General features: G+C 33.7%; 2 protein-coding genes across 11 annotated transcripts in view; one reads left to right on the top strand and one right to left on the bottom strand.

The window, feature by feature from the left end:
• Positions 1 to 23,957, bottom strand: part of LOC128178918 (MAP/microtubule affinity-regulating kinase 3-like) — a 37,696-nt gene extending 13,739 nt beyond the window's left edge. For 9 of the 10 annotated variants that reach the window (XM_052846344.1, XM_052846343.1, XM_052846346.1 and 6 more), the window contains exons 1-9: positions 23,468 to 23,956; positions 23,208 to 23,357; positions 20,219 to 20,272; positions 18,350 to 18,398; positions 15,422 to 15,487; positions 13,522 to 13,592; positions 739 to 795; positions 210 to 345; positions 17 to 117 (exon numbers count right to left, since the gene is read on the bottom strand). In XM_052846344.1, the coding sequence (XP_052702304.1) occupies positions 17 to 117; positions 210 to 345; positions 739 to 795; positions 13,522 to 13,592; positions 15,422 to 15,487; positions 18,350 to 18,398; positions 20,219 to 20,272; positions 23,208 to 23,357; positions 23,468 to 23,539 (756 nt within the window). In that variant the 5' untranslated portion in view covers positions 23,540 to 23,956. Of the gene's footprint in view, positions 1 to 16; positions 118 to 209; positions 346 to 738; positions 796 to 13,521; positions 13,593 to 15,421; positions 15,488 to 18,349; positions 18,399 to 20,218; positions 20,273 to 23,207; positions 23,358 to 23,467 lie in introns of all 10 variants that reach the window. The other variant, XM_052846345.1, reaches the window with a different exon arrangement.
• On the top strand, positions 1,032 to 4,876 carry LOC128178920 (uncharacterized). Its single transcript, XM_052846353.1, has 2 exons — positions 1,032 to 1,512; positions 3,793 to 4,876. The coding sequence occupies exons 1-2, from the start codon at positions 1,368 to 1,370 to the stop codon at positions 4,782 to 4,784; spliced, it is 1,137 nt and encodes a 378-aa protein (XP_052702313.1). The 5' UTR covers positions 1,032 to 1,367; the 3' UTR covers positions 4,785 to 4,876.
• Positions 23,958 to 27,063: the final 3,106 nt, after the last annotated feature.

The following is a 27,063-nucleotide window of genomic DNA, read 5'->3' as shown; positions in this document are numbered from 1 at the left end:
ATTGCAATGTACTTACTTTTAGATTTTGTCCATCAAACGGAAGAGAACCACTGACTAGAGTATACAGTATCACACCTAAACTCCAAACATCCACCTCAGGTCCATCATACTTTTTCCCTGTGGACAAATACAGTAGATTAGTTTCTACCCTGTCACCTGTAGCAAGAAGATGATTGGTGCCTACAATATCATTATGCTATTGAGCCTACCTTGAAACAACTCTGGAGCAGCATAAGGTGGACTACCACAAAAAGTGTCTAGTTTGTTTCCAGGAACAAATTCATTGCTAAAACCAAAGTCTGCAATCTTTATGTTCATATCAGCATCTAAAAGTAAGTTTTCTGCCTGAAATAAGAAAATCACATATTTTCATACACTGGGAACACTCATATGGTATACTTCCAATAATAATCATGAGTTGCTCTCAGACTATATAAACCAACTTAATGTCAAGGAATTTGTGTGGGTTTTTTCTCTTTTTTGTAGCTCTATACATGTTAATGCTATGAAGTTATTGAGGGGCATTTTTTTTTATAGTTGTTGTGCTTAGTTGCAGTTGACTTCACATGATGACTGAAGACATACAGTATCACATATCTACCCAGGCCCAAGTGCTTTAAACTGTTATCAATATTTTCCTAGGCAAACACTCTTCAACACTAATAAGTAATATGAATGACCATATTACTGGTTCTCAGACTTACTTGGCATACAAGTAGGACCACAGAAGAACCTTACCTTTAGATCTCTGTGGACTATATGCTTCTGGTGACAATACTGTACAGCTGAAACAATCTACAACAACAAAAATTCTGTTTTAACCGAAGACTGTGAAATACAATACATTAGCACATATTTCAGCTTGTCTGTAAATATGTGCCGTTATCAAAGCAAGTTTATTTACAATCCTAAAATTTACCTAGGACTTATATAATTAACATTCTCAAAATCTATCATTGTACTATTCGGAACATTGTTGACTTTCCGGAAATATATTTTGTTTACGGTTGATAACCAATGTTTACGTGGTCACTTCCTTTTCTATTTTGATCAGCTTCAGTGAGGTCGGTTAAAGTTGATGAAGATAATTTTTTTGAATTATTATTTGTCATTTTGTTTAATATTATAATTATACACAGACAAGTTGTTGATATTAACTTTACAGTCATCGTTGTGTTATTATATTTCGCCGATGACTATTTGTTTTAGAGATATTTACGGATTTAATATCTGGTAGGATATGCCATGCGGCCATCGTATGGTTTGTTAAAATCACGTAAAAAATTATAATTAGTTGGAATGCTCAATTAAATTTGTCTCTTGAACAGTTTTATTTTAATTTTGAGCCCCATTTGCAAAGATTAAGAATGCCTAAACGAAAACCAAGTCAGCCGCAGGGCGACGTGCACGTGGAAGTCGAGCCGCGCACCAACCATGGAAAACGGAAGAAGGACCGGGCCACCATGGTTGTACCACAGACCTCGAATCTTGTTCCGGTGGAGCATGCTGAAGGTACTAATGTGTTGGATAGCGTTAGCATAGAAACGGTGGGTGTAACACCAACACCGATAAACTCCATTCAATTTTCTTTGGGGCACAATGTGAGCGAATCATTACGAATGAAAATTGTTGAAGGGAAATATGTAGATCTGGCCTTGTTGTTGAAAAATTCAAACATTGAAGATACAGTTAGTGAAAGAGTTCTTGTTGTTGGAAATGATGGTCAAATGGTCAGTAAATCAAGGTCTGCAGTAAAAATAACCTCCATTGAAAAATGGACGGATGCATTCTTGATCTATGTTAGTGTATTTACATCTGTTCATGTAAGCAAATTTCAAGACATGCTGAAATATATGCATGATGTTAGGACAGGGGCTGATAGGTCGGCAGGTTGGAAGTTGTATGATGAACAGTTCCGGTTAAAAATTGCAATGGATCCTGCTAAGTCTTGGGCTTCAGTCGACTCTGAGTTATGGGTTATGTACATGGTAGGTGGGCAGCAAAATTCCTCAGCATCAGGGGCCTACAATGGGAATAAGTGTTACAATTTTAATTTCCAGGGATTCTGCTTTAAAAAGCAATGTGTGTATGACCACAGTTGTATTAAATGTGGGCAGGGTCACTGCATGATTAACTGTCCTATGTCCATACATGTGTCAAATAGGCAGTCCTTTTTCAGCCCAAGACAAGCATCAAGGCCAGGACATCAACAAGGCTTTAGACCACAGGGAGCCAATTTCACAAGACCCTCTAGATTTTCAACCCCCAGGTTTATGGGACCTAGGTCGCACCCCAATTAATGTCTCGCATATGTCTATTTATCTAGACAAGTATCCTATTAGACAGGTTGCAAATGAAATTTTTCAAGGTTTTACATATGGTTTTATGCTTAATTATCAAGGTCCTAGAATTGGTGTTTTTTCAAATAATTTATTATCAGCTGACCAACTCCAAGCTCCATTAGAAGACAAAATATGCAAAGAAATTAGAGAAGGAAGAGTAATGGGTCCTTTTTCACATCCCCCAATGCCAAATATTCATATTTCCCCTATAGGCTTAGTACCCAAATCCAGTGGTGGCTGGAGAATGATAACTCATTTGTCATACCCTCCATCACAGGGAATTAATTTTTTTATTGATCCAAGTACATGCTCAGTCAAATATACTGCTTTTGATACAGTTGTTGATATGATAGCCATGTTAGGGCCTTCAGCTGAGTTAGGTAAGGTGGATATCAAAAATGCTTTTCGTTTGTTACCAATACATCCAGGGGACTTTGATTTGCTAGGATTTAAGTTTAAGAATCAATTTTACTTTGACAAGTGTTTACCAATGGGCTGCTCAATATCATGTGCTATATTTGAAAAGTTTTCAACTTTTTTGCAGTGGGTTGTTAAAGAAAAGGCAGGTTTATCCACATTAGAGCATTATTTAGATGATTTCATATTTGCTGGAAGAAAACAAACTGGAAAATGTCGGACTTTGATGGAAATCTTTAAGCAAACATGTGATGAATTTGGTATTCCACTGGCAGATGATAAAACACAGGGTCCAGTGACTTCTCTTATTTTTCTTGGTTTAGAAATTGATACTGTCCAAAGGTGTATTAGAATTCCTACATCAAAGATTCTAGAATTAAAAGGTTTATTAAAAATTTTGATTGATAGAAAGAAGGTCAAAAGGAAGGAACTAGAATCATTAGTTGGTAAATTAAACTTCTTCAGTAAAGCTGTTAGGGGAAGCAGAGCATTTAATAGGAGATTCTATGATGCCTTAATTGGAGTAGCTAACCCAAATTTTAAGATAAGGATATCTAAGGCAGTTAGGGAGGACATGCTCATGTGGCTTGGTTTTTTGGATAACTTTAATGGGGTAACTTTCTTTCCACAGCAGGAATGGGTCAATTCGAGAGTGTTACAGCTGTATACTGACAGTGCGGGATCTATTGGTCTCGGCTGTGGTTGTTTTTTTCAAAATAGTTGGATGTATTTTGAATGGCCACTTGATTGGGAGAATGAAGCAGTGATGAGAGATATTACTTTCCTTGAGTTGGTTCCCATTGTATTATCAGTAATGACATGGGCTAGGCACTTCAGTTCTAAGAAAATTCAGTTTTATACTGATAACATTGCTTTAGTAAGCATTATTAATACACAGTCTTCAAGGTCCAAGAGAATCATGTCCCTACTCAGGGAGTTGGTCTTGATGTTGATGCAATTTAATATTACATTTAAAGCTAAACATATTCCTGGCATAGATAATTCTGTATCAGATGCTATTTCTCGCAAACAGTGGGAAAGGTTTCATCGATTGGCACCACTAGCAAAGAAGGATCCGGAGAAGATCCCTTTAGAGTTTCGGAGGCTAATCTTGCAGGTGAAGCATCTAGATTGTTAAGGGCAGCCATTTCGCCTAATACAACATCTGCATATAGCACAGGGTTGAATGCATTTGAACATTTTCGAATTAAAGCTAATATTTCAAATATTTGGCCACCTCCTCAAGACCATATTGTGAATTTTATAGCTCATCTGTCATTAAATGGCTATGCTGAATCCACAGCAAGAAATTACATTGCAGCCATTGGGTATCAATGCAAAATCAATGGTTATCTTAACACAACCAATAGTTTCATAGTTTCAAAGTTACTTGATGGGCTTAGGAGATTGAAGGGAAAAGCAGATAGTAGGCTTCCAATTACAGAGGAAATTCTTGGTAGAATTGTTGGGGCATTGTGCAATATTTGTTCTAATACTTATGAATCTAAATTATTCACTGCAGCATATACCCTGGCTTTCTTTGCCTTCCTTAGAGTAGGAGAAATAGTATTGAGTAAGGGCAATGATTCTCATTCAATACTTGGTATTAATGATGTAAGATTGGATAACAACCAGCTTACCATTACAATAAAGTCTTCCAAAACAGATCAATTAGGGAAGGGGACAACAATAGTGCTCAACTCCTATGACTCCTGCATCTGCCCAGTGAAGTGTATGTTAAGTTTTTTACAGATTCGACCAAAGTTGTCAGGTCCTTTGTTCTGTCATTATGGGGGAAAACCTTTGACAAGATATCAGTTTGCTGCAGTTTTAGATAAGGCAATCGCTGCTATTGGTTTAGATAAAAACTTTTACAAATCTCACTCATTTAGAATAGGTGCAGCTACTACTGCTTTTCAGCGAGGGTTGTCTGATGAGGAAATCAAAATTGCAGGAAGGTGGAAATCTAGTGTTTTTCAAACATACATACGGTCACCACTCACACAATTTTCACCTCTTTGTTAATTTTCTTTAACATTTCAGAGCTTAATCTTACAAGTGTTTGGATAGTTGGTTCTTCAATCATAAAGCATGCAGCCATTGAAGCAAGAGTAAGACCTGGGGGAACAAGCCTTGGACTGAAAAGCATGGGGATTGAGTTATGGTGGCAGGGGTATGGGGGTTTAAAATTTGTAGATGTGGCCAAGAAGTTGAGGTACCTAGCTACATTGCAGGATTCTCCTCAATTTATTGTTATGCATTGTGGGGGCAATGATTTGGGCCAAATTCCATTGTCTAAATTGTTGTACAGGGTCAAGTGGGACATCAGACTTATGGCATCAGTTTTCCCTGACTGTCAGCTTGTCTGGTCCTTCATATTGCCGCGAATAAAATGGAGGTACTCCCAGAGGCCTAGGTGTATGGAGCAAGCTAGAAATAGGGTAAATAGGTTAGCTGCGAAGGAGGTTTTAGCTTGTGGAGGGAGAATAATTAGACACCCCCAGTTTATTGGCAAACCCCAAAACCTCTACAGTTCAGATGGTGTGCATTTGTCTAAGCTAGGAAACTACCTCTTTCTGAACAATATTCAGGGGGCATTAGAATATTTTGTTAGGGACGGAAGTAGCAGACACTTCCCAGTTTCATAAACTCTGAAGTCAACTTGGGTCAAGACATGAAGGGGAGAATATGAATATCTAGGTTTAGTTATGGCTACAGTGGTATAGAATTGAAGGTTCCTACCCCACTATGTGGCGGTGGGCTGCCTGAATATTGTGTAATCATATTTACACATTCATTCAGGAAGCCCCAGTGGCGAAATCGTCACCTTCAATTCCCAAGTTTGGACTATGATGGTTTACATTGAATGTTGTTTTGTTGAAAAGTTGTTGTTGGTTTGTATAACATAGACTCTGAATTCTTTTAAAAATATCAATTTATTAAAACATTAAGTTAATATAAAGATTTAATAGCTATCAGGTAAATATATAGTTTATTGTTGTCATTGTGTTGGTAGCATGATTGCGGTTTTACCCAGCATGCTACTTGCCCGTCAGGGACAACACATGGAAATGTTGTAGTTGGGGGCGAGCCAGTTGTTCGGCAGTCCCACTGTTGTATATATGTTGCAATATTATATGAGAACCACTGTAGCCAATTTACGCCATTACTTAATAAAATTTTAGTCTATTCTTACTGGTATTGTATTTTATGTTATTTAGCACTTTCAGTAGTCTTTTGATAATAGCACATATTTCAGCTTGTCTGTAAATATGTGCCGTTATCAAAGCAAGTTTATTTACAATCCTAAAATTTACCTAGGACTTATATAATTAACATTCTCAAAATCTATCATTGTACTATTCGGAACATTGTTGACTTTCCGGAAATATATTTTGTTTACGGTTGATAACCAATGTTTACGTGGTCACTTCCTTTTCTATTTTGATCAGCTTCAGTGAGGTCGGTTAAAGTTGATGAAGATAATTTTTTATTCCCACCCAAACCCTACCCCTTTTGTTAATATCTTTTTGGCAAAAGTTCTGCTGGGTTTGTTTTTTGTTCATTTCAGGCTACCAGACTATCGGCACAGTGGTTAAGAATTCGTCATCCGGCTTGGTTTGTAGAAAGAGTTGCGAAATCGTCACCTTCAATTCCCAAGTTTGGACTATGATGGTTTACATTGAATGTTGTTTTGTTGAAAAGTTGTTGTTGGTTTGTATAACATAGACTCTGAATTCTTTTAAAAATATCAATTTATTAAAACATTAAGTTAATATAAAGATTTAATAGCTATCAGGTAAATATATAGTTTATTGTTGTCATTGTGTTGGTAGCATGATTGCGGTTTTACCCAGCATGCTACTTGCCCGTCAGGGACAACACATGGAAATGTTGTAGTTGGGGGCGAGCCAGTTGTTCGGCAGTCCCACTGTTGTATATATGTTGCAATATTATATGAGAACCACTGTAGCCAATTTACGCCATTACTTAATAAAATTTTAGTCTATTCTTACTGGTATTGTATTTTATGTTATTTAGCACTTTCAGTAGTCTTTTGATAACTAACTCTGATAGGCTGAATTGACATTGTTAGCTTTATGTAAGCTTTGTATCTCTTAATTGTTTGATGACGATGCTCAAGTACACTCAATTCATAACATTGAGGATGCATTTAAGCATTTTTTATAACTCAGTCTCTTCCTAAAATAAATGTTCTTTCCTACCAGAACAATATTTTTACAGAAATATTCATCTGTTTATTGAAAAAATCACATATTTCAAAAGGGTCATTGCAACATACACATCTGTGACTTATGTACATTACTCAAATGTCAAATCTTTGTTGACCTTGAAACCCAATCATGACACTTAATCTGTTCAATGATAGCCTCAAGCAAGACGTCAGTTGCAGATCAAGTTTTGGCTGATGAATGAACTAATGGTAGACCTAGCCAGCCTAGATAACTGCATTATTATCGCTTCCTCAAATCTGACATGGATAACCTCAGACACTGTGTCAACATCAAACCTTGCTATTCAAAATAATCAGTTTTTGAACAGCACCTTTAATAATGATGAAGAGATGCAATGCATATCCCTAAAATGAAAATGGTGGAGTTTACCACCACACCCCGAATATGGAGATGCACACTAATACATAAGGTTATCTTAAGTTGAGTTCATTTACACATACATAGCAAAACAATATATATTTAATCTGCTTAACACAATGAACAATTGGAATTGCATCCTATTTAACTATCATTAAAAAAATGATCTACACTACTCCCTATCCTCTCTTGTGACAAATCATTTTACTTAATATCCTGAAAAAGAGACAAATTCAAATTTTCATGTTCATCACTTTTGCTATTAAATTTGCTATACACTGACAAAAATTTACATGATTAATTAATATGCCCTTAATCTGATAAATATAGCTTTAAAATATGAGTGATCTCCTTTATCTCTCATTCTAGAGGTAGTCTAAAAATGGCCATGACCAAACAAGCCAAATGGGCTATCAAAACACATTTGGGCATTGATCATAACCTGTTGATTCATGAATGAAAGCAAGCTCACATACCCCACTCTTCCCATTACTTGACAATGCTACTCACAATGAACAGCACGGTACTCATTAAATACTCAATATAATTTGATAAAGGGCACAACATGGGAAAAATCATCAGCTCACATCTTAATGCAAATTTGTACATCTATTACTTTACCTTTAACAACATTATAAATTCAAAAAGCCCAAAGTTCTCACAAAAATAAAGGAATAAAAATTTCTTGGAAATATGCACATATACACATTGTGTCCTAAATACCTAAAAAGTTTCACAAAATTCATTCATTATTTTCGCAAATTACTCAAATTTGGAACAGAATTAGCCCTTAGTTTTTGCAATTTATATTTTCCTATTTATGCTAAACTATGTTGAATTTAACTCAGTAGTTTTTGTGAAGAAGATTATTAAAAATGCACCCCCCTTTTTCTACAGTTTCGAGGTTTTCTCTGCTTTGAATAAAGATCGATCTTTCATTTCTGCAATTTATATTTGCCTTCCCATAAGGATGCTTTGTGCAAAATTTGGTTGAAATTGGCCAAGCGGTTTTAGAGAAGAAGTTCAAAATGTAAAAAGTTTACAGACGGACGACGGACAAAATGTGATCAGAATAGCTCAGTTGAGCAAAATCAAGTATCTGAATTTTACACTTATTTTTGCATATACTTAATTTTTGACATATTTACCTCTTAATTCCGATTGAGTTTCAAATGGTTAAAAGATGTAAACATTTCCCATTATAAATCTCTGTGAAAAATTTGATTTCGTTTCTGTGAACTTTTATGATTGAAAAATGAAAATGTGTCAATGAAGATATTTCTGACATTTTTCCTTCCATCTGTAATTCTTTCACAGGTATGTGAATTTTAACTAAAAATCATCAAAAAGCGATGAAAGCAATAACTTGGGACAGACTATACATTCAATTTAAGATTTTTAAAACTTGGAATTCCAATTCAGCATTTAAAATATAAACAAACTAAAGCATGACCTCAGCTCTGTGTACAAACATAGCATTGTGCGCAAAGCTCTGTATCTTGCTTAAAACTGGAAGCTTGACACTCAAATATGGCTCGACTCTCAGATATTGTTAGAAAATAGAAAATTATAAACAATTAAAACAAAAGAAAAATGCTCTAAAACAAAGAAAGAGCACCCTTTATTTTAACATCATATATTTACCTATATATTTCTTGCAGCAAAATTAATCTCTGTTAGGACTCAAAATGCTGAGCATCTATACAAAACATGTTGCATTAAACAACCATTATGTAGAGATCGTACTGAATTACCAACAGAATGAATAGTATTGTATAATGTGTTGTTAGTGCACCAGATTTTGTTCATCTTGCACAGGTTAACAATCAGCTGTCTGATTTACTGAATTCTATATTTGATTCAATACTTAAAAAATCCAAAATAAAGACAATACTGTATTTTTCGGGGCATAGGCCGGTATTTTTTTTCTCCGATGAGCGAGCCCCGGCCTATCCCCCGGGATTGGCTATTCTTAGACTCAAAGTTAAAAAAAATTTAACAGTAAAATATAAAATCCACTGTTTTTATCCGTAGCAGTTTATTATGAGGGTTGGGTTTTTTTTCATCCGTTTGAACTATTGTTCGATAGTTGTCCCGTTGATAATTTTTGTAATGACATCGTGAGTAATAAAATGTACAGTACTGTACGAGGTATTTCTTTACAATCCCAATCAAAAGAATTTTTTCCCCACGTTCGTGTATGAACCCTGGAAACTATTATTGCGTAGTAAAAAAGAAAACGAAACCGGGTAGAATGTAATATGACGGAATTTTTGTGAATTCTTCATGTCTGCGTTCGTGGGAATCACTGGTCTTGGCCAATGGGTGTAGAATAAATCAAATGCTTTGTGTTTTTACAATTAATTTTCTGTTGGATGAAATAACGGTATTCTGGTGTCGTGTGTATATACAAAGGTGTGAAACCCGTGACTAAAACACAGCCTGGGGGCACGTAGCCTAGTGTACACCGTTACACTTCATTGCATTAACTGTGTTTTTAACATTACAACTTCTCTGCATAACGGCAAGTCGCTATTAAATTAATTAATGGAAAGAACACAAATTAAATATTTTATGTTTGGTATTTCGTTTTCTCATTCATAGCGATTACGGGGGATAACTCTATTTGAATATGAAACCATGTGTTGAGCTAATGGACGCCATACCCCGTATTTACAAGTAGCTTTCAAAGTATAACTTGATTAAATGAGATTTAGCAATAAGGTATTAATAAACTATAAAAGGTTTGGTAAAATATTATACATTGTACTTAGTTCTACCAGACAGAACCACAGAGGTTGGTGCTGCAGTTAAATTTACACTATGTAAAATTACGATACATAACGATACACCGACGAATACGGAAGAGACCAAACAGCCACAAAACACAGATTTATTTTTTAAAATTGCTTAAAATATATATGTTAAGCAAATTAAATAACTTTAATTACTCTTTTGACTTCCTACATCGATATTCTGAAAGTACATACTTAATACGATGACTTCCTTATTCAGCAGTCATACTTTCACTATAGTAATCATCGATTAAAAATCGGCTTATCCCCCAATTCGGCTAGTCTAAGAATTTTTCTTGAATTTTGTCTAAAAAATAGCAATTCGGCCTATGCCCCACATCGACATATGCCCCGAAAAATACGGTAGTTCCCCTCAAGTTAAAAAGCATAACGCAAATGAAAAAAATCAAAACAAGCTAAAACCACTGTCACAAGGAGTGAAAATGTCAATGCATTGAAATATTTATCCTCAATTTACTTCACAAAATAGGAACAAATATATTTTGCATGTTTCAAATATTCCCTTCCCACGTGAAACAACAAGCAAATTCATCTTTGTCAGTTTGACCCGTTTATCATGCGTCCAACATGACTGCTTCAAACAAAGAACTTGACTGGTTCTCTGTCTCTATCATATTGTTTTCAATATAAACAAGATATCTGTGAGCCAATGCTCACTAGTGATACCCCCGCTCTGATGTGAATATGCAAAATAAGCAAAGTCGACATTTTACAGAAAGCTGGCATCCGATTGGTACAGAAATATATCCCACAATATGGCATGCCTAAACAAATAGTGTGTTAAAATTTCAAGCATCTGCGATAAATAGCTGCTGAGAAATCTTTGAGAAAAATTTGTTTGAAAATTTTGGCTAAAATAAACAAAGTACTCATTTAACAGCAAGATGACGTCCGATTGGTACAAAAATATATCCCACGATATGGCATGCCTATACAAATAGTGTGTAAAAATTTCAAGCATCTCTGATAAATAACTGCTGAGAAATCTTTGACAAAAATTTGTTTGAAAATTTTAACAAAAAATAAACAAAGTCATTATTTAACAGGAAGTTGACGTCCGATTGATACAAAAATATATCCCACAATATGGCATGCCTATACAAATAGTGTGTTAAAATTTTAAGCATCTGCGATAAATAGCTGCTGAGAAATCTTTGAGAAAAATTTGTTTGAAAATTTTGGTTAAAAAATAAGCAAAGTCGCATTTAACAGGAAGTTGACGTCTGATTGGTACAGAAATATATCCCACGATATGGCATGCCTATACAAATAGTGTGTAAAAATTTCAAGCATCTGCGATAAATAGTTGCTGAGAAATCTTTGAGGAAAATTTGTTTGAAAATTTTGGTTAAAAAATAAGCAAAGTTGTCATTTAACAGGAAGTTGACGTTTGATTGGTACAGAAATATATCCCACGATATGGCATGCCTATACAAATAGTGTGTAAAAATTTCAAGCATCTGCGATAAATAGTTGCTGAGAAATCTTTGAGGAAAATTTGTTTGAAAATTTTGGTTAAAAAATAAGCAAAGTCGCATTTAACAGGAAGTTGACGTCTGATTGGACCAAAAATACATCCCACGATATGGCATGCCTTAACAAACACTGTGTTAAAATTTCAAGCATCTGCGATAAACAGTTGCTGAGAATTCTTTGATGGAAATTTGTTTGCAAATTTTTGCTTAAAATAAACAAAGTCATCATTTAACAGGAAGTTGACGTCTGATTGGACCAAAAATAAATCCCACGATATGGCATGCCTATACAAATACTGTGTAAAAATTTCAAGCATCTGCGATAAACAGTTGCTGAGAATTCTTTAACGGAAATTTGTTTGAAAATTTTCGCTAAAAATAAACTAAGTCGTCATTAAACAAGAAGTTGACGTCTGATTGGTACAAAAATATATCCCACGATATGGCATTCCTATACAAATGCTGTGTAAAATTTTCAAGCATCTGCGATAAACAGTTGCTTAGAAATCTTTGACGAAAATTTGTTTGAATATTTTGGTTAAAAAAATAAGCAAAGTCGTCATTTAACAAGAAGTTGACGTCCGATTGGTACAAAAATATATCCCACGATATGGCATGCCTTAACAAACACTGTGTTAAAATTTCAAGCATCTGCGATAAATAGTTGCTGAGATAAATGCGACAGAAATTTTTGTTATGGACGGACAGACAGACAGACGGACAGACAGACACACAAGGGTAAAACAGTATACCCCCTCTCCTTCAGAGCTTGGGTATAAAAATACCAAACCGAAGTTATAAACTGATTGACCGCCATTCTTTCTTTAATATTTTTTTCATAAATTAATCAAAATTGAAACAGAATTTGCCAATAATTTTGCAATTTACATTTTCCTTTCCTTAAGGATTATGTATGCTAAATTACGTTGAATTTGACTCAGTAGTTCTTGAGAAAAAGATTTTTAAAAATGCACCCCCTTTTTCGACAGATTCAAGGTTTTCTCCTCTTTAAATAAAGTTTGGTCTTCCATGTTTACAATTTATATTCATCTTACAATAAGGATGCTTTGTGCCAAATTTGGCTGAAATTGGCCAGGAGGTTTTAGAGAAGAAGTTTAAAATGTGAAAGTTTACAGACAGACGGACAGACAAAACGTGATCAGAAAAACTTACTTGAGCTTTCACTCAGGTGAGCTAAAAACGGAAGTTTACAATTTTTTTTTCTAGTAATCCTTTGTAATACATATGGCTTCAAAATGTTCATTAAGTAATCTGCAGTGAAATTATTCTTTAAATTAATATTTTTTTTTTTTTAAATTTAACTTTAAAATTATCAAATGTCATTTGAATTTCTAGTCAGAAAACTAGCTATTGTGTTAAAATTTAATATAAAAGAGGAAAGAAATAGAAATAAATAAACTTTTGATGTTTAAGATATGAATTTTTATTTGAAAGTAGACCCGAACCGAAAAAAAACCCAAATCCAAAATTTTAAGACCCAACTCGACCCGAAAATTTTTTGGACCGTGACAGCCCTAATTTCAGACTCAAAAACATATTATAGATTCAAATGTTTAGAAAATTTTAGCTGTTCATGGAAGTAAAAATAATGAATTTCATAAAAGAGCAATTCAACAGCTCAAGATTTCAGTGACCTGTTGTTTATCTCTAAATAAACAAATTGATGTCTGAATTTAGAATGATACTTTTCTATATTGAGTTAAAACAAAAACCTTGAAATATGAAAATAGTCAACAACAAAAAAAACCAAACACACACACACACACAAAAAAACAAGACATCATTACAAAAATTGTAAACAGGTCTGAAGATGACACCATAAGGTCAAAAGACTTACCTGTCGAAATTTTGCCCTGGCTTCCTTTTCTTTCATTCTCCCATGTGCAACAAGGTAGTCAAACACCTCTCCTGCAATAGTGAGAAAATATGTTACTCATAAATGACTTGTGTCAATACAAAGAAAATTTAAAATACTTTTCAATGACTTTAAATTATCACATTCACCAAATAACAAGAAAATGGAACTTTTGATTCCATGTTTATGATAACTGTATAGATGCACCTATACCTGACTTAAGTCTTAAAAACAAAATAACAATGGGGTACGAATGAACCAAGTTTGGAGTATTCATAAGAAGATAACCAATGCATTAGTGGCCAGTCAAAACTTGTTAAAATCAAAGAAAATTATAAAATGTCATATAGCTGACAAGGCGTACTATTGTCTACATTTTAACGGATTTGATTAAGACTAATGTCTAAGTATTAAGTACTATACAGTGGCCTCCGGGTATAACGAGATGCTGGAGACTTAGTTATATATTTCTTTTTATAACCGATACTCATTATATCCTAGGTTGGCAACTTCCCAAGGTGACATGTGATTGTTCTTTACATCTCAAATAAACAAGTGATAATGAAATAAATACATATAATTTATTCAAACTTTGTTGAAAAGTAACATACTTACAGCATATTCATGTAAATGACCATGGAATAATTACGTGTACAATCTAAACATGTGTTACTTTCACGAGAGACAAAAACTGTGTGATTCTCGGTTGCTTTTTTTTCTTTTTTTTTAAATAAATTCTTTGGTAAGTTTCAATAATGTCAATCAGTTTTAATTTTGTAAAACACTTAATGTGGAATCTTCGATGTCTGTTTTCTGCATGAAGAAGGTTTGAAAATCACTACCGTATTTAGTGCATTTTTTAAAGAAAATTCTCGAGTTTTTGCCGACACACCGATATCATCATCATCCTCTTCAGTGTCTGTCTCGTCATCATTTTTAATTTCACTCCAAATTGTACTAACTTAGTATCTGTCGAAAAATTTAATACCGTAACCAGTGAATCAACACTTTCATAATATGGGAAGACCCAATGTCGGTATCGCTATTTTAAGAGTCACTGGCTTTTCTAGACAAGTCCGCTTACTTTTTCCAGTTTTTTAAGTCCTATTGTTTCAAGCGAAATTACTTTCCTTTGTCGGGAGTACCTTGTTATATCCAATAGCGTTTACAACTAACAGGCAAAAATTATATCTATAAAAAAGTCCTATTGTTTCTAGCGAAATTACTTTCCTTTTCTTTTACTTCGAAGCCATGACTGAGAACATTGCAATAAAAACAACTCATCATTACTTCTGAATACTTTTAATCTAATGTCCTGTGTATACATACCTGTGAAAATTACACTGCCATACCGTTCGTTACATGGAACCAGCATGTGCTATCAAGCGTACAGCGAGTACTTGGTTATATCCGATAGCGCGTACAACTAATGGGCAGAAGTTTTTACCTCGAAATATACGGAGTCTCGTTATAAATGATCTCTTGGAACCGAAATTTTTTAAAAGGAAATAAAGAAATAATTTGGGACCACACAATCATCTCGTTGTAAGAAGTACCTCGTAATATCCGAGCTCGTTATACCCGGAGGCCACTGATATATGTAGTTGTACTTTATTTCCCAGTAATTCCCGGAAATAACCAGTATTTCCCACTGTCCTCGGAAATATGAGTATTTAACGCTTTTTTGCCAACCCTGACTATAATAGATATTCTGTATATAGAGTTAGATATGATTTGTTCAAAACCTGAAAATTTCAACAGTCATACTACAATAGAACAAAGATAAATGACAATATAATGCCATCAATTTACAGTTGAGAGAACCTTTTGATGTCTCATAAAAAATGTGCTCATGCTTAAAAATTAAAATATTGTCACAAACCTCCACTTGCATACTCCATAACTAAGTAGAGTGTTTTTTCTGTCTCTATCACCTCAAACAACTTCACTGCAAGAAAAGTACAACATTTAAGCTATTTCTTTCAGTGGCAATGGCTGGCATTAAGCTTAGTACAAAATGATTCAACTTAGCATATTTGATGTACTACTACTTTTTTTTTATCACTTTACCCTTAACAAGCAGCCCATGGGCCACACTGCTCACCTGAGCAACAACAGACATCATAAAATCAGCTTTACGGAGTAATATACCAAAAATATATGTGTAAGAGATCCTGTATTTGAAAAAATCAATTTTTTCCCTGGTTATTCTGTTTATCATTGATCCATTTTTGTCACAGTATAGTCATTTCACATATTGAGCATTACAGTTCTCAAGCAGATCTAAATCAAATGGGATATAAACCTACATCAAACTTGTGACCAGAGGCCAAAGTCTAAACAATTTTAAAGAATCAAAAATATGTCAAAATGCTTGCATATAAGTAATACCTTATATTAAAACATTTGAGTTTTAGTGAATTTAAAATGTTTTCCATTGTAAAATTGGACCTCCCCCCCTTGAAGCTCCATCCTACTCCTGAAAAATATGATTTTGACGAATTTGAATCTACACTATCTAAAGTTGCTTTCACTAATGTTGCACCTTTTTATGAAATGTTTTTTTTTTAAAGATTTTTCTCAATATTTTCCTTTGTAAAGATTTAACCGGCCCCCATTGTGCCCCTACCCTACCCCTGGGGATCATAATTTGACCAAACTTGAATATACCCTACCTAATGATGCTTCACACAAGTTATAGCTTTCTGGCCAGTCGTGTTCTGAGTAGATGATTTAAAATAAATTTTTTCTTTCTATTCCTATGTAAAAATTTAACCCCCCCCCCATTGTGGCCCCACCTTACCCCTGGGGACAATGATTTGAACAAACTTGAATTTACACTATCTGAGGATGCTTTCAGTACAAACACTTTTAGTACAAACACTGTTATAGCAAATTCTCAGATATAGCGAAGTGTTTTTGAATCCCTTGGAAAATTCTTAACAAATCTTAGCAAAAAATTTACGGTTATAACTAATTCGAATACATCGAATTTACGGATATAGTGAACTCATTTTGAGTCCTGTAGAAGTGAGTAATAACGAAATTTAACACTTTAATAACGAATTTCTTTACAGTTAAAAAAAAATTTGCACTACCATTAAACATAAAAGTTTGAATGAGTTTATTTTTATAAATATTTTTCAATTCATAATCCAATTATCAAAGGTATCAAAGAGATGTATTTTTATTTTAATCCTCAATTAACAACAATTATAGTCTGGTGAAAGAAACCATGTATATAGTGAATTCGCTATAGTTATTATTACGAATTCATTATACAGATATAACGAATTACCGATATAACGAAGTAAATCCACTGTTCCCTAGGACCTTGCTATAACCGAGTTTTACTGTAATAAGATATTCAAAGATTAACTCTATATATTCCTATGTAAAATTTGATCCCACATTATGGCCCCACACCTTACCCTCTGGGACCAAACTTTAATCTACACTATCTGAAAATGCTTCCACACTAGTTTCAGCTTTTCTGGCCTATTGGTATTTGAGAGGAAGACTTTAAAAAAATATCACTAGTGCTAAAACGAATACCATGAATCAGTATTCTAATATTCGTTAGTGCTATTCGATTCGTATTCGAATATTCGTAGATGTCATTTACAAGGTATTAATTAAGCATATTTGATAGTTTGTATTACGAAGTGGGTGTATGTGTAGACTGCTTAAACACGTCAGTTCGAAGTTGACACTTAATGCATCAGTATTCATTGAATTAGGTGCGTATTTATTTTTTATGCAAATAACAATAAACTTATTTTTCCATCAACTACAATCAAAAGATTTATAACTTCTTTAATAATATACTGCAGTCCTGACTCCTGTATGAGACAGATATGTAACATAACGAAAGTAATTCCAAATATTTCTGCCATGTTTGATATAGACTTAAAAAAGAAACCAATAACGCTCAGAATTCATGAAATGTTCTGTTTATTTAAAAAAAAAAAATTATATTGAGGAATCTATAAAAAAAAAACTTTCGATGTACCTTTTGATATAAACACTCAATAGCTCACACTCGTTCAAACATTTAAGCAAATTATTTCTTTATTGTCTAATAAATTGAAAAATCCAAAATGTAAAATGTTTGTCTCCGTTCGATGTAAACCCTGCTTTTACTTTCAATGTAAACAAGCATGGTGGAAGAGTTTATAACTGGGTTAAGAAAAAGACTCTACCAAGCATGGAAGTCATGGATGGCTTTGTCTTCACTTTCGTTCAGAGTAAAATGTTCCCAGCTTCGCTTTTCCATCGTAATGAAATAACATGATGCTGCATAGTTTACAGCACTTTATATGAGTGTTAAACATGTGATCGAAAATTCGAATGCTAAATACACATTCGAATATTAGAAATTTACTATTCATTCGCGAACATTCACACATTCGTTTCAGCACTAAATATCATCAAATTTTCAATAAATCCTAATTATTTCCCCTTAAAATAGGGCATGGCCCTTTATTTCAACAAACTTGAATCCCCTTTACCCAATGATGCTTTGTGCCAAGTTTAATTGAAATTGGCAAAGTGATTTAGGAGAAGAAGTCAATAATGTAAAAAGTTAACAGACGGATGCTGGGCAGCTCAGGTGAGCTAACAAAAACTTTTTGGCAATGAGCTTTGTACTTCAGCATCCATACAATCAATGAGGGTGAAAATGGAATATTTTGTCACAACCAATCTTCTGCACCAACATATTTACATAATAAAATAAGAGGATTTATCTATGATTTCCACACTAGGATATCATTTAGTATGTATATTGATTAGGGAGATCAATACGTACCAATGTTAGGATGATCCAAGTTCTTCATTATTCTTACTTCCCTGAACAGCTACAATATGCAAGTACAAACATTTGTCACTGTTAGTTGCTGAGATTTAATTTGTTCAAATATATTTTCTTGGCATATGCTAATGATGTGAAATACTATGTACAACAAGAGATGTTTGTAAAACACTTATGCCCCCTCTACCTTGGAAACATCTGCACAGAAAATGAACGAAAACTACAAATAAGTGAAATTTTTCTACACCCAAGGGAAATAAATTTGTCGAAAATTGCTCGATCGTACCCAAAATTAAACTTGACTGAGATATTATTATGATAAACCTGTATACCAAATTTCATTTCAATATGTGCATTCCTCTGCAAAGAAAATGAACAGAAAATGCAAATACTTGGAATTTTTCTATGTCCAAAATTGCTTGATCGTACCAAAAAATCAAACTTGACCTAGATATTATGATAAATCTGTATACCAAATTTCATATCAATATTTGCATCCTCTGCGAAGAAAATGAACGGAAACTGCAAATAATTGGAATTTTTCTACATCCAAGGGGCATTATTCTGTTGAAAGTGAACAGAAACTGTTGGTTGATCGACCGACAGCAGCAAAGCAATATGCTCTTCCTTTTTCAAAGGGGGGCATAAAAATTCATATCTTTCGCTGCTTTCACTGATTTGAATGCTTACAAAACATTTATTACCTAAACCTTGATAATTCCAAATGTTAAATCAAAGAAATTCTATGAACCCTTAGGCTGCTGGTTTAATTTTCGCCAAGATGGCTGCCACTACTGAATCAATTAATTACAATTAATGGTAAATGAATATCAAGTTTTAAAATCATATATCTCAGCAGCTATTTATGCTACAGTTACCAAACTTACATTTGATTGCAAGAGAAAATGTTGAAGATTTCAATGCAATGCTCATTTTTCTCATTTTACTTGTATTTATCAATCTGGGCACGTTCAAATGTGAAAATCAATTAAAATTAATGCCTTTTATTGTTCCATTCTTCAATTTTCAAATCTTAGAACCCAAATGACTGTGAAAGATCCTTAGTATATTAATAAGTCATACATTGTGAGATTCATTTTTATTCATATAATTTTCGAACATCAGGTAAACAATTTAGAGGTAAAAATAACAGAAAAATAAAGAAATACTTCAAACACTTTATCAATGTTATTTTTTAATGTTGCTCTGGTTCACATTCTCGGACTGCACACGTCTCTAGGTATAGATGTTGATCAATTAAACAAGAATGTCTATAAAAATATCATTGAAAAATAATTTAGAAATGATAAAGGTTCTTAATCCTCCATTTTAACGTTTAATTTTTCCTCTCTGGTGAATGGGATATTCAATGGCTGTGGATCAACATGCGACTAGCCTACCTCAAGATCAACATCAAATTCTCGGTCATTTCTTGGCACAAAGTCCATCAAAGACATATAGATCAATAAATTAACATCTCCTAAGTTATGTACTACAGAATTAAATCCATAAAAATTATTATCGTCTTTTCTATCACTGTGAAAAAGTTCAAAACTTTCGTCTCGTTGCTTCAGTCTACTTTCGCCATTTTGGCTACAATTCAAAACATTTCTCGGAAGTTTACTGCTCTATAGCCTTTATTTTAAACTCTGGAAAACTCTAGAAACCTTCCAAAAAACATCAATTGACAAATCATATTTCATTCTTAACAATAGCCATCGTGTTTTTGTTTAAAGCTAGGCTTAGGGAAACCTTAGATAACTCGCTCTCGGAAAAACAAAAGTCGCGCGTAGCAGTGTCGGACCTGAAATTTCGGCGCCACAACTGTCGCGCGTAGCAGCCTAAGGGTTAATCTTTCCAACTTACCTTGTTCAAACTTGATGGGTTTAGCTGTGTTTTGTCAATAATTTTGATTGCAACCTAAATGGAAACAAGTACAACATAAATGCAAAGGCCAATGACATTCGTAACAGATATCCTAAAATTTACCATTAAAAGGGTTGGATACCGGTACACGGTACCAATACCGTACCGAATAGTTGTTTTAAAAATACCGGTAAAGTACCGTTTCATTTAATACCGGTACTAATAACGGTATTTCTGTATCTTTGAAACCTTTTTATACATCTAAAATGATTTTAAAAAACGATTAAAACTCGGTAAAATCGAATTCTCCGCGTATTATAAGGATGGGCTGATTAACGAAATATGTGCTTTATCATTCTTAGTACAACACTTGATTCGACTGCCAATACTTTAATAAATCAATACATAATTTAAAAAAAAAAGAAAGTAAAATACATTTACAATAATGGTGTTTAAATTTTATTCTGACAATAAATGTAAATTAAAGACAATATAGCGCAAAAGTTTTTTTTATTTATTTCCGTTCGATTTTCTGATGTTTCGTCAATTAGTGCGACCAAACAATGGCTGGCAACCGGGTAAAGCGCTCGGCTGTCTAGTCTCATTTCAGTAGGAAATCAGATGGTGGTGTTTGCAACCATTGCCAGTTATTTTGCCTGGGAAAAGGGGGAAACACCAGTAACTTTACTAAACATTTGAGAATCAGATTCAATTTATTTGTTTGTTAATCTTTTATTAAAAGCACAAATTAACACAGTTTGTAAACTCGTATGCTATTGTAAATATATGATACTATCTTTATAAATTTTAACACTGAAAGATCAAAAACTCATTCATTGAAGAAAAAAAAAATCATCATTCTCATTTATTAAGGTCTAGTACCATATCGTTAAAAATACCATATCGTATAAAAAATACCGGTATGGTATCGTACCATTTCATCCTTAACGGTATCCAACCCTAACCATTAATGTACTTTTATCAACAATTTGTTCTCCCTCTTTAGCAAATTATTTCCATGAGCCCATATTAGGCCATATAAAATTAACATTTAGATTCTCATCCTAATTTGCCAAAAATATGGAACGGGTGGGCGGATTTTATTTATTATTTTTTAAAAAACACCTGTTTCACCATTCATATTCTAGAAATAACAACATTTGTATCCTTATGATAACACACATGACTGGAATGACACGGTCCACATGTTTAGGCAGCCATTAAAATGTTTTGAATTTTTTTAATACAGAGCCAGGCTTCCCCCCCCCCCCCCCAAATTTTCTTTTCCATAATTTTTTTTTAATACAAAATTTTCAGAGGGGCGGACGGGGATTCGAATCTAAAAATTAATCTTATGTGGCCTTAATGACATTATTATAAGCATGATGCACAAGTTTCAGAAGCAAACAGTTCAAGAGGTACACACTATTGAAGGTGAAAGTGACCAAAAAGAGGATGGATAGCTTATTTAACCTCCAACAGTTTGAAAAATAATCATGATGAAATAAGACATAGGAAAGTATGACACTTTCATCATTTTGTGAACACAAGAAATATATGAGCTGTAAATAACTGCACACAATGTCAAGCTCATAAATAAGTTGATTTAATTAATTCTGGAGTAAATTTGGCAAAATTTAATTACGTAGCCACATCAGAACTAATTTTTACAAAGTTTTAACCCTCCGTGCAAAACCAATGTTGAGAAGAAATTTTGATACATCTAACTGAAAAAGTGAACACAAAAAAGGACAACTAAACAAAAATAACTAATACTAGGTCATGGTTAAGTTTTTCATTCCAATTTTCAATCCCAAATATCTTACCAGCATTTAAGTATGTAGGGTACAGGGATGTCAATTTCTATAGAAGTATGTAAGGGTACATTTTCTGTAAATGAGGCCGATAATGGACCACTGCCTTAAAAGTGTAAGTTATACTCCCATTTTTATGCATTAATTTGGTGTTATCATATACAATTACATTCATTTCCACCTCATTTATGTGATATCATTATTGTCAAGTAAAAATGATGATGACAGTTTGTCTTAATTCCTCCCAACATTAAGCAGATTGTCATTTAACCCAGTACCCCATCCCTTATTTAGCAGTTTTTGTATATGATTACTAGTATGGATAGTACCGTTCTCAAGGTTAATATGTTGATTTTATTTTACCTGTTTTGAAAAAAAACCCACCCTATTCAATTTGAACAGAAAAAAAATTATGTCATCATTTGCTAAGCAAAAGTTATAAACATTTCTACATCTTTGACTTTCAATACAAATCTTGCGTCAGAGTTGCACTTTATACAAAAAAAAGAGCTCACAGTACTGACAAATGAATGTTGTTAAATGATAAATATTATAAAATTCTGGAGGTTTTCTGATCTGTTCAATCTTTGACACTATTTTCCTACAATGAATGTGCAGGGTCAACATGCAACATTTTACAAATATAAAGCCATTAAAGGCAACTGCAGACCTCATGTACAACTGACAGGCTATACGTCGTTTCATGGTTTATAATCAATTTTAATGCCTGGTTCGTGCATCAAAACTGCTTTATCGTCATGTTTATTTCATTTCATAAAACACTGTTTGAAACTTTCAACACATGTAGCAATTTTCTTATATTCAGAAAACAACTTGACATTTTTCAGCAGTCACACTTTCATTCCAATTACTGTTTAATATTTTTCAAGTAATAATATCATTTCTAATAGTTTTCATTCTAAGGTGTGTTGTTCACCAATGGAGTTAAAAAATGCAAATAATTATTATATATCAATAAAGCTTCTTTTGTTTGATTTTATGCATACAATTATCATGATGACAAAATGTCATGTCTGACTCATTATTTGCTTGCACAGATAGAAGTAAAACTTAAGCATATGCCTCTTGTATTTCTAAATTTTGACAATCAGCTGATCAGAGTGACAGCTGCAGTAATCACCACAAGACAACACCTCTTGCATATTAAACCTCACCTCTCTGCCAGTTGGGACATGTTTAGCCAACTTCACTTTTGCAAAATTTCCCTTGCCAATGGTTTTTATTAGTCTGTATTTTCCAATGTGCGGTTCATCCGTTCTTCGCCCAGAGGATGAGATTCTTGGGTTGGCATTGTCATCGGTTTGCTGCGTATGCAAAAGCAAAATAATTAGGTCACACAGGAAGTGCACATCAGCCGCAAAAATGAAATAACCTCAGTGTTAAATAAACACAGGACCCATAAATGTGTACTTACCCGACGATTGCTGCTCCTTGATTCGGATGTAACCGATTCATGAACTGTTTGTAGTGGTGTTCGAGTCGACATGTTGAATAAATTATTTTTTGACGTCCAGGTGCGACTACAGTTGATGCTCTTCTACGCACCAATAATGCACGTCATTCGCAATTTTTTCAACTTTTCAGTTTTCTTACACACAGTGTGACTACTTATCTTGCTACGACGATCTTTAGAATACGTTCTTTACTTTGTTTTTCACAAATACTGCACCAAGTTGACTGTGGAGAACTGCCCTTGGGTCCATCAAAAAGTGAAGTTTACAAAGCAATTGTGGTGTTATCTCCATTTAAAACACATCACAGGGAAAAAGACTTGTTACTCTCAGCCTGGGCCATGAAATTTCAGAGTTTAGACCTCTAGGTTACGCATAGAAACAAATTCTATTTCCTATGTCAAGCAACAAAAATGGCCGACTCGTTCCACGCCAAAATGAGAACGTCGTGCGCACCTTTTGCTAATAGGGGGTTTTGATTGGTGGATCTATACCGTTATGACATCACTGAAAATATGCTAAAATATTTCACCTTAGGTCTATGTTTTCTTAATCTATTTGATTTGAAAGACCATACACAAATTAAAGAAATAATTTGAAATAATAATAAAATTCTGTATTCAAATAAGAAGTTCACTTTTCAAAAATATTTAAAATAGATAAACATGTCAAGATTGGATATCCTTTTCATATAACGTTACATGTATATTAGGCTAGGCTATAACAAAAAGATTGCAAATGTATTTAGCCTAAAACAACATTACTTTTCAGTTTAGTTTAATTTTACGATAGAAATCGTCTGCTGTATTGATAATGTTCTCTGTTAAGGAAATACAATGTGTTTTATGGGCATATCTTTCTGTATCTTTTGGTAAGAATCAACTGGATTCAGACTGCGGGGTAATATTACCTATACACTACATGCAAACATTGTATAAAGATGAATTTCATTGCTAAGAAAATGTGCAATTTGTAAGTTATATCTTATATAATCAGTGCTGAAAACTAAGTGTTGATAAAGATATATATATATATGTGAGCATTTGGTTTTGCACACATCAAAAAGTAATATAAGTATATGTTCAAACAGTTTCATATTCATCTTGTCATTATTAACAGGGGACTACTTTATTCGGTTGACAGTTTTTTTTTTCATTTCTAAGCTTGCAAGTTTAATTTTTTGCGAGGAGTTTTGATCTTTTTAATAGCTAAGTTACTTTCCGTCCATTATGAGCTCTTTATCAGAAATTGAAACAAATTAACTTGTAGCGACTGACTGTCCTTGCATGTTAATCAATATATAGATACGATTACAGCAACATTGATATTTACATATTTTTAGCTAGTGTTGTCTTTTTTAAACCAGCTTGAATGTGGGGCTTGAAATAACACCCTCAACCAATTAATATATCATTAATTAGCTTTATATGAGAATTCATCAATCCTAGAGGAAGGGGCATATTAGTTTAGCAGGAATAAGAATTCAAATACATGCTCATAAAAATAATCAAAGTACTGAAGTACTGTCGGGAGTTGATTTTATTGATTATCATCAATATTAAAATCAACGATATGTTATTTTGCCTGGCAAGTAGTTTCTAATCTGTGTTGGCACGCACAATCGATCATAATTAATATATGAATTCTCGAACTTTTCCGACAATAATTTCGAGAAAACCCGGCCCATATGATAGAATTAATTCCATCAAACTGTCAGTAATCGAAATGTTTCTAAAATTTTACACGTCTGGATCCAAGCAATATTGAACTCTAGTCTCGTTCAACCAGACGCTCGGCTGTCTCCGTTAATCTCCGACTACCAAGAGAGATTCATTGCTTGTCGGAGATTTACGGAGACAGCCGAGCGTTTGGTTGAACGAGACTATATTGAACTCTGGCGAAGGAATACATGCAACTACTAAAAAACAATTAAATTGTTCGTACTATATAAAATCTGACTATTTTCAAGGTATTTATAAAATACGTTTTTTGAAAAACAATGGTACAGCATGCAGTACACCGAATTTATCTATTATTTTCAAGATCTAAGTCTTGTCAGCGGTGATGATTTGTGCTTAGGTCCAAACACTGTTTCACTTTCGGTTTGCCACAGTAACTGCATAGGAGAGTTGATTAAAATCAACTCCCAAAAATTGTCCTTAGGTTGAAACCATATTTCGCCGTATCGTAATTTAAAATGTAACTTATCTTCATTACCGGAATAATATGCAAAATAAATAATTAGTAAAATCTACTTACGAATTTGTTGGACTTGTTCGTTAAATGGGTGTTAAAAGTAGTTACTTAGGTTTTTGGAGTCCGGAGATTTTGTAGTAAAAGTAAATTTATGTCTAGCTATATAAACATGCCAATTTTGATAAACTTAACAAACTTATTTCTGGTTCAGACTGGCATACATTGTACGTTAGCTGTAAACCAGCTGAATACTGCGAACTTCTTACTGCCAAATGTTTACTGGTTGTTGTAGTGTCTGCTGCTATGTTTTTGTTGTTTTTGTTTCTTTTGCTTTGCTTTGACGACGGACAGACGGACGACGGACAAAATGTGATCAGAAAAGCTCACTTAAATTGAGCTTTCAGCTAGAAAAATCGGTATGCCAAAAATATTTCTTGGCCACTTTTTAATTGTCATTTTAGTTATTTGCATATATTTTAGTACTAGTTAAGTATATACATACAGAATTTTTAGCTTGCAGTTTAGTTGGGGAAAATAAACGTTTCAAAATGCAGAGCAGGACACCTTGCAACTGTTTTTTAATGAGCAAAGTCACAGATAATAAGATATTAAACTAATCAGATACGGGAAGATGATAAAAATATTTCGACCCCACAAAAATAACCCCCCCCCCGAAAAAAAAACTCAAAATCAAAACAACAAAAATGCTAGCTGTTGCTACTGTTATCAACTCTGTACACTAACTTGATTGTATATGCTGTTGCCATTATTCATGAACGCAAATCATCGATTGTCGAATCATTTTGCCTCTGAAAAAACTGAATCGCATCTTGAAAATACATATAGACGATTGTTTCTGGACGGTAACCATACTTACGGTTCATTTTCTGTAGTTTTTGCCTGCAATACGGTTATAAGTTAACTTTCAGTAGCGTCGGAACAGCTTGAAAGTGAGAGTGGAAGGTGACCTTTATCCGATCTTGATTTTTGACGAGCCAAAAAACCAAAAGAAACAAAAACAAAAAAAAACCCAACCCATTCTCAAAACCTTCATTCGCCGGGGGGGGGGGGGGGGGGATTGGGGTTGTTTAAAAGTAGTTACTTATAGGTTCTTGGATTCCGGAGATTTTATAGTAAAAGTAAAGTTTATGTCTAGCTATATAAACATGCCGATTTTGATAAACTTATTTCTGGTTCAGACTGGCATCAATTAATTAAGAAGTTAACTTTCAGTAGCGTCGGAACAGCTTGAAAGTGAGAGTGGAAGGTGACCTTTATCCGATCTTGATTTTTGACGAGCCAAAAAACCAAAAGAAACAAAAACAAAAAAAAACCCAACCCATTCTCAAAACCTTCATTCGCC

This window comes from Crassostrea angulata, chromosome 3 (genome assembly GCF_025612915.1).
Source record: "Crassostrea angulata isolate pt1a10 chromosome 3, ASM2561291v2, whole genome shotgun sequence".
NCBI classification, from domain to species: domain Eukaryota; kingdom Metazoa; phylum Mollusca; class Bivalvia; order Ostreida; family Ostreidae; genus Magallana; species Magallana angulata.
Note: the sequence above shows the minus strand (reverse complement) of the source record. Positions and strands in the feature narration are given on the sequence as shown.

Excerpts from the sequence above, each read along its gene's own strand:
- LOC128178920 (XM_052846353.1), top strand. The coding sequence starts at position 1,368 with ATGCCTAAACGAAAACCAAGTCAGCCGCAGGGCGACGTGCACGTGGAA. Across the intron at positions 1,513-3,792 it reads TCCGGTGGAGCATGCTGAAG|TGGGAAAGGTTTCATCGATT; the intron begins GTACTAATGTGT and ends TCTCGCAAACAG.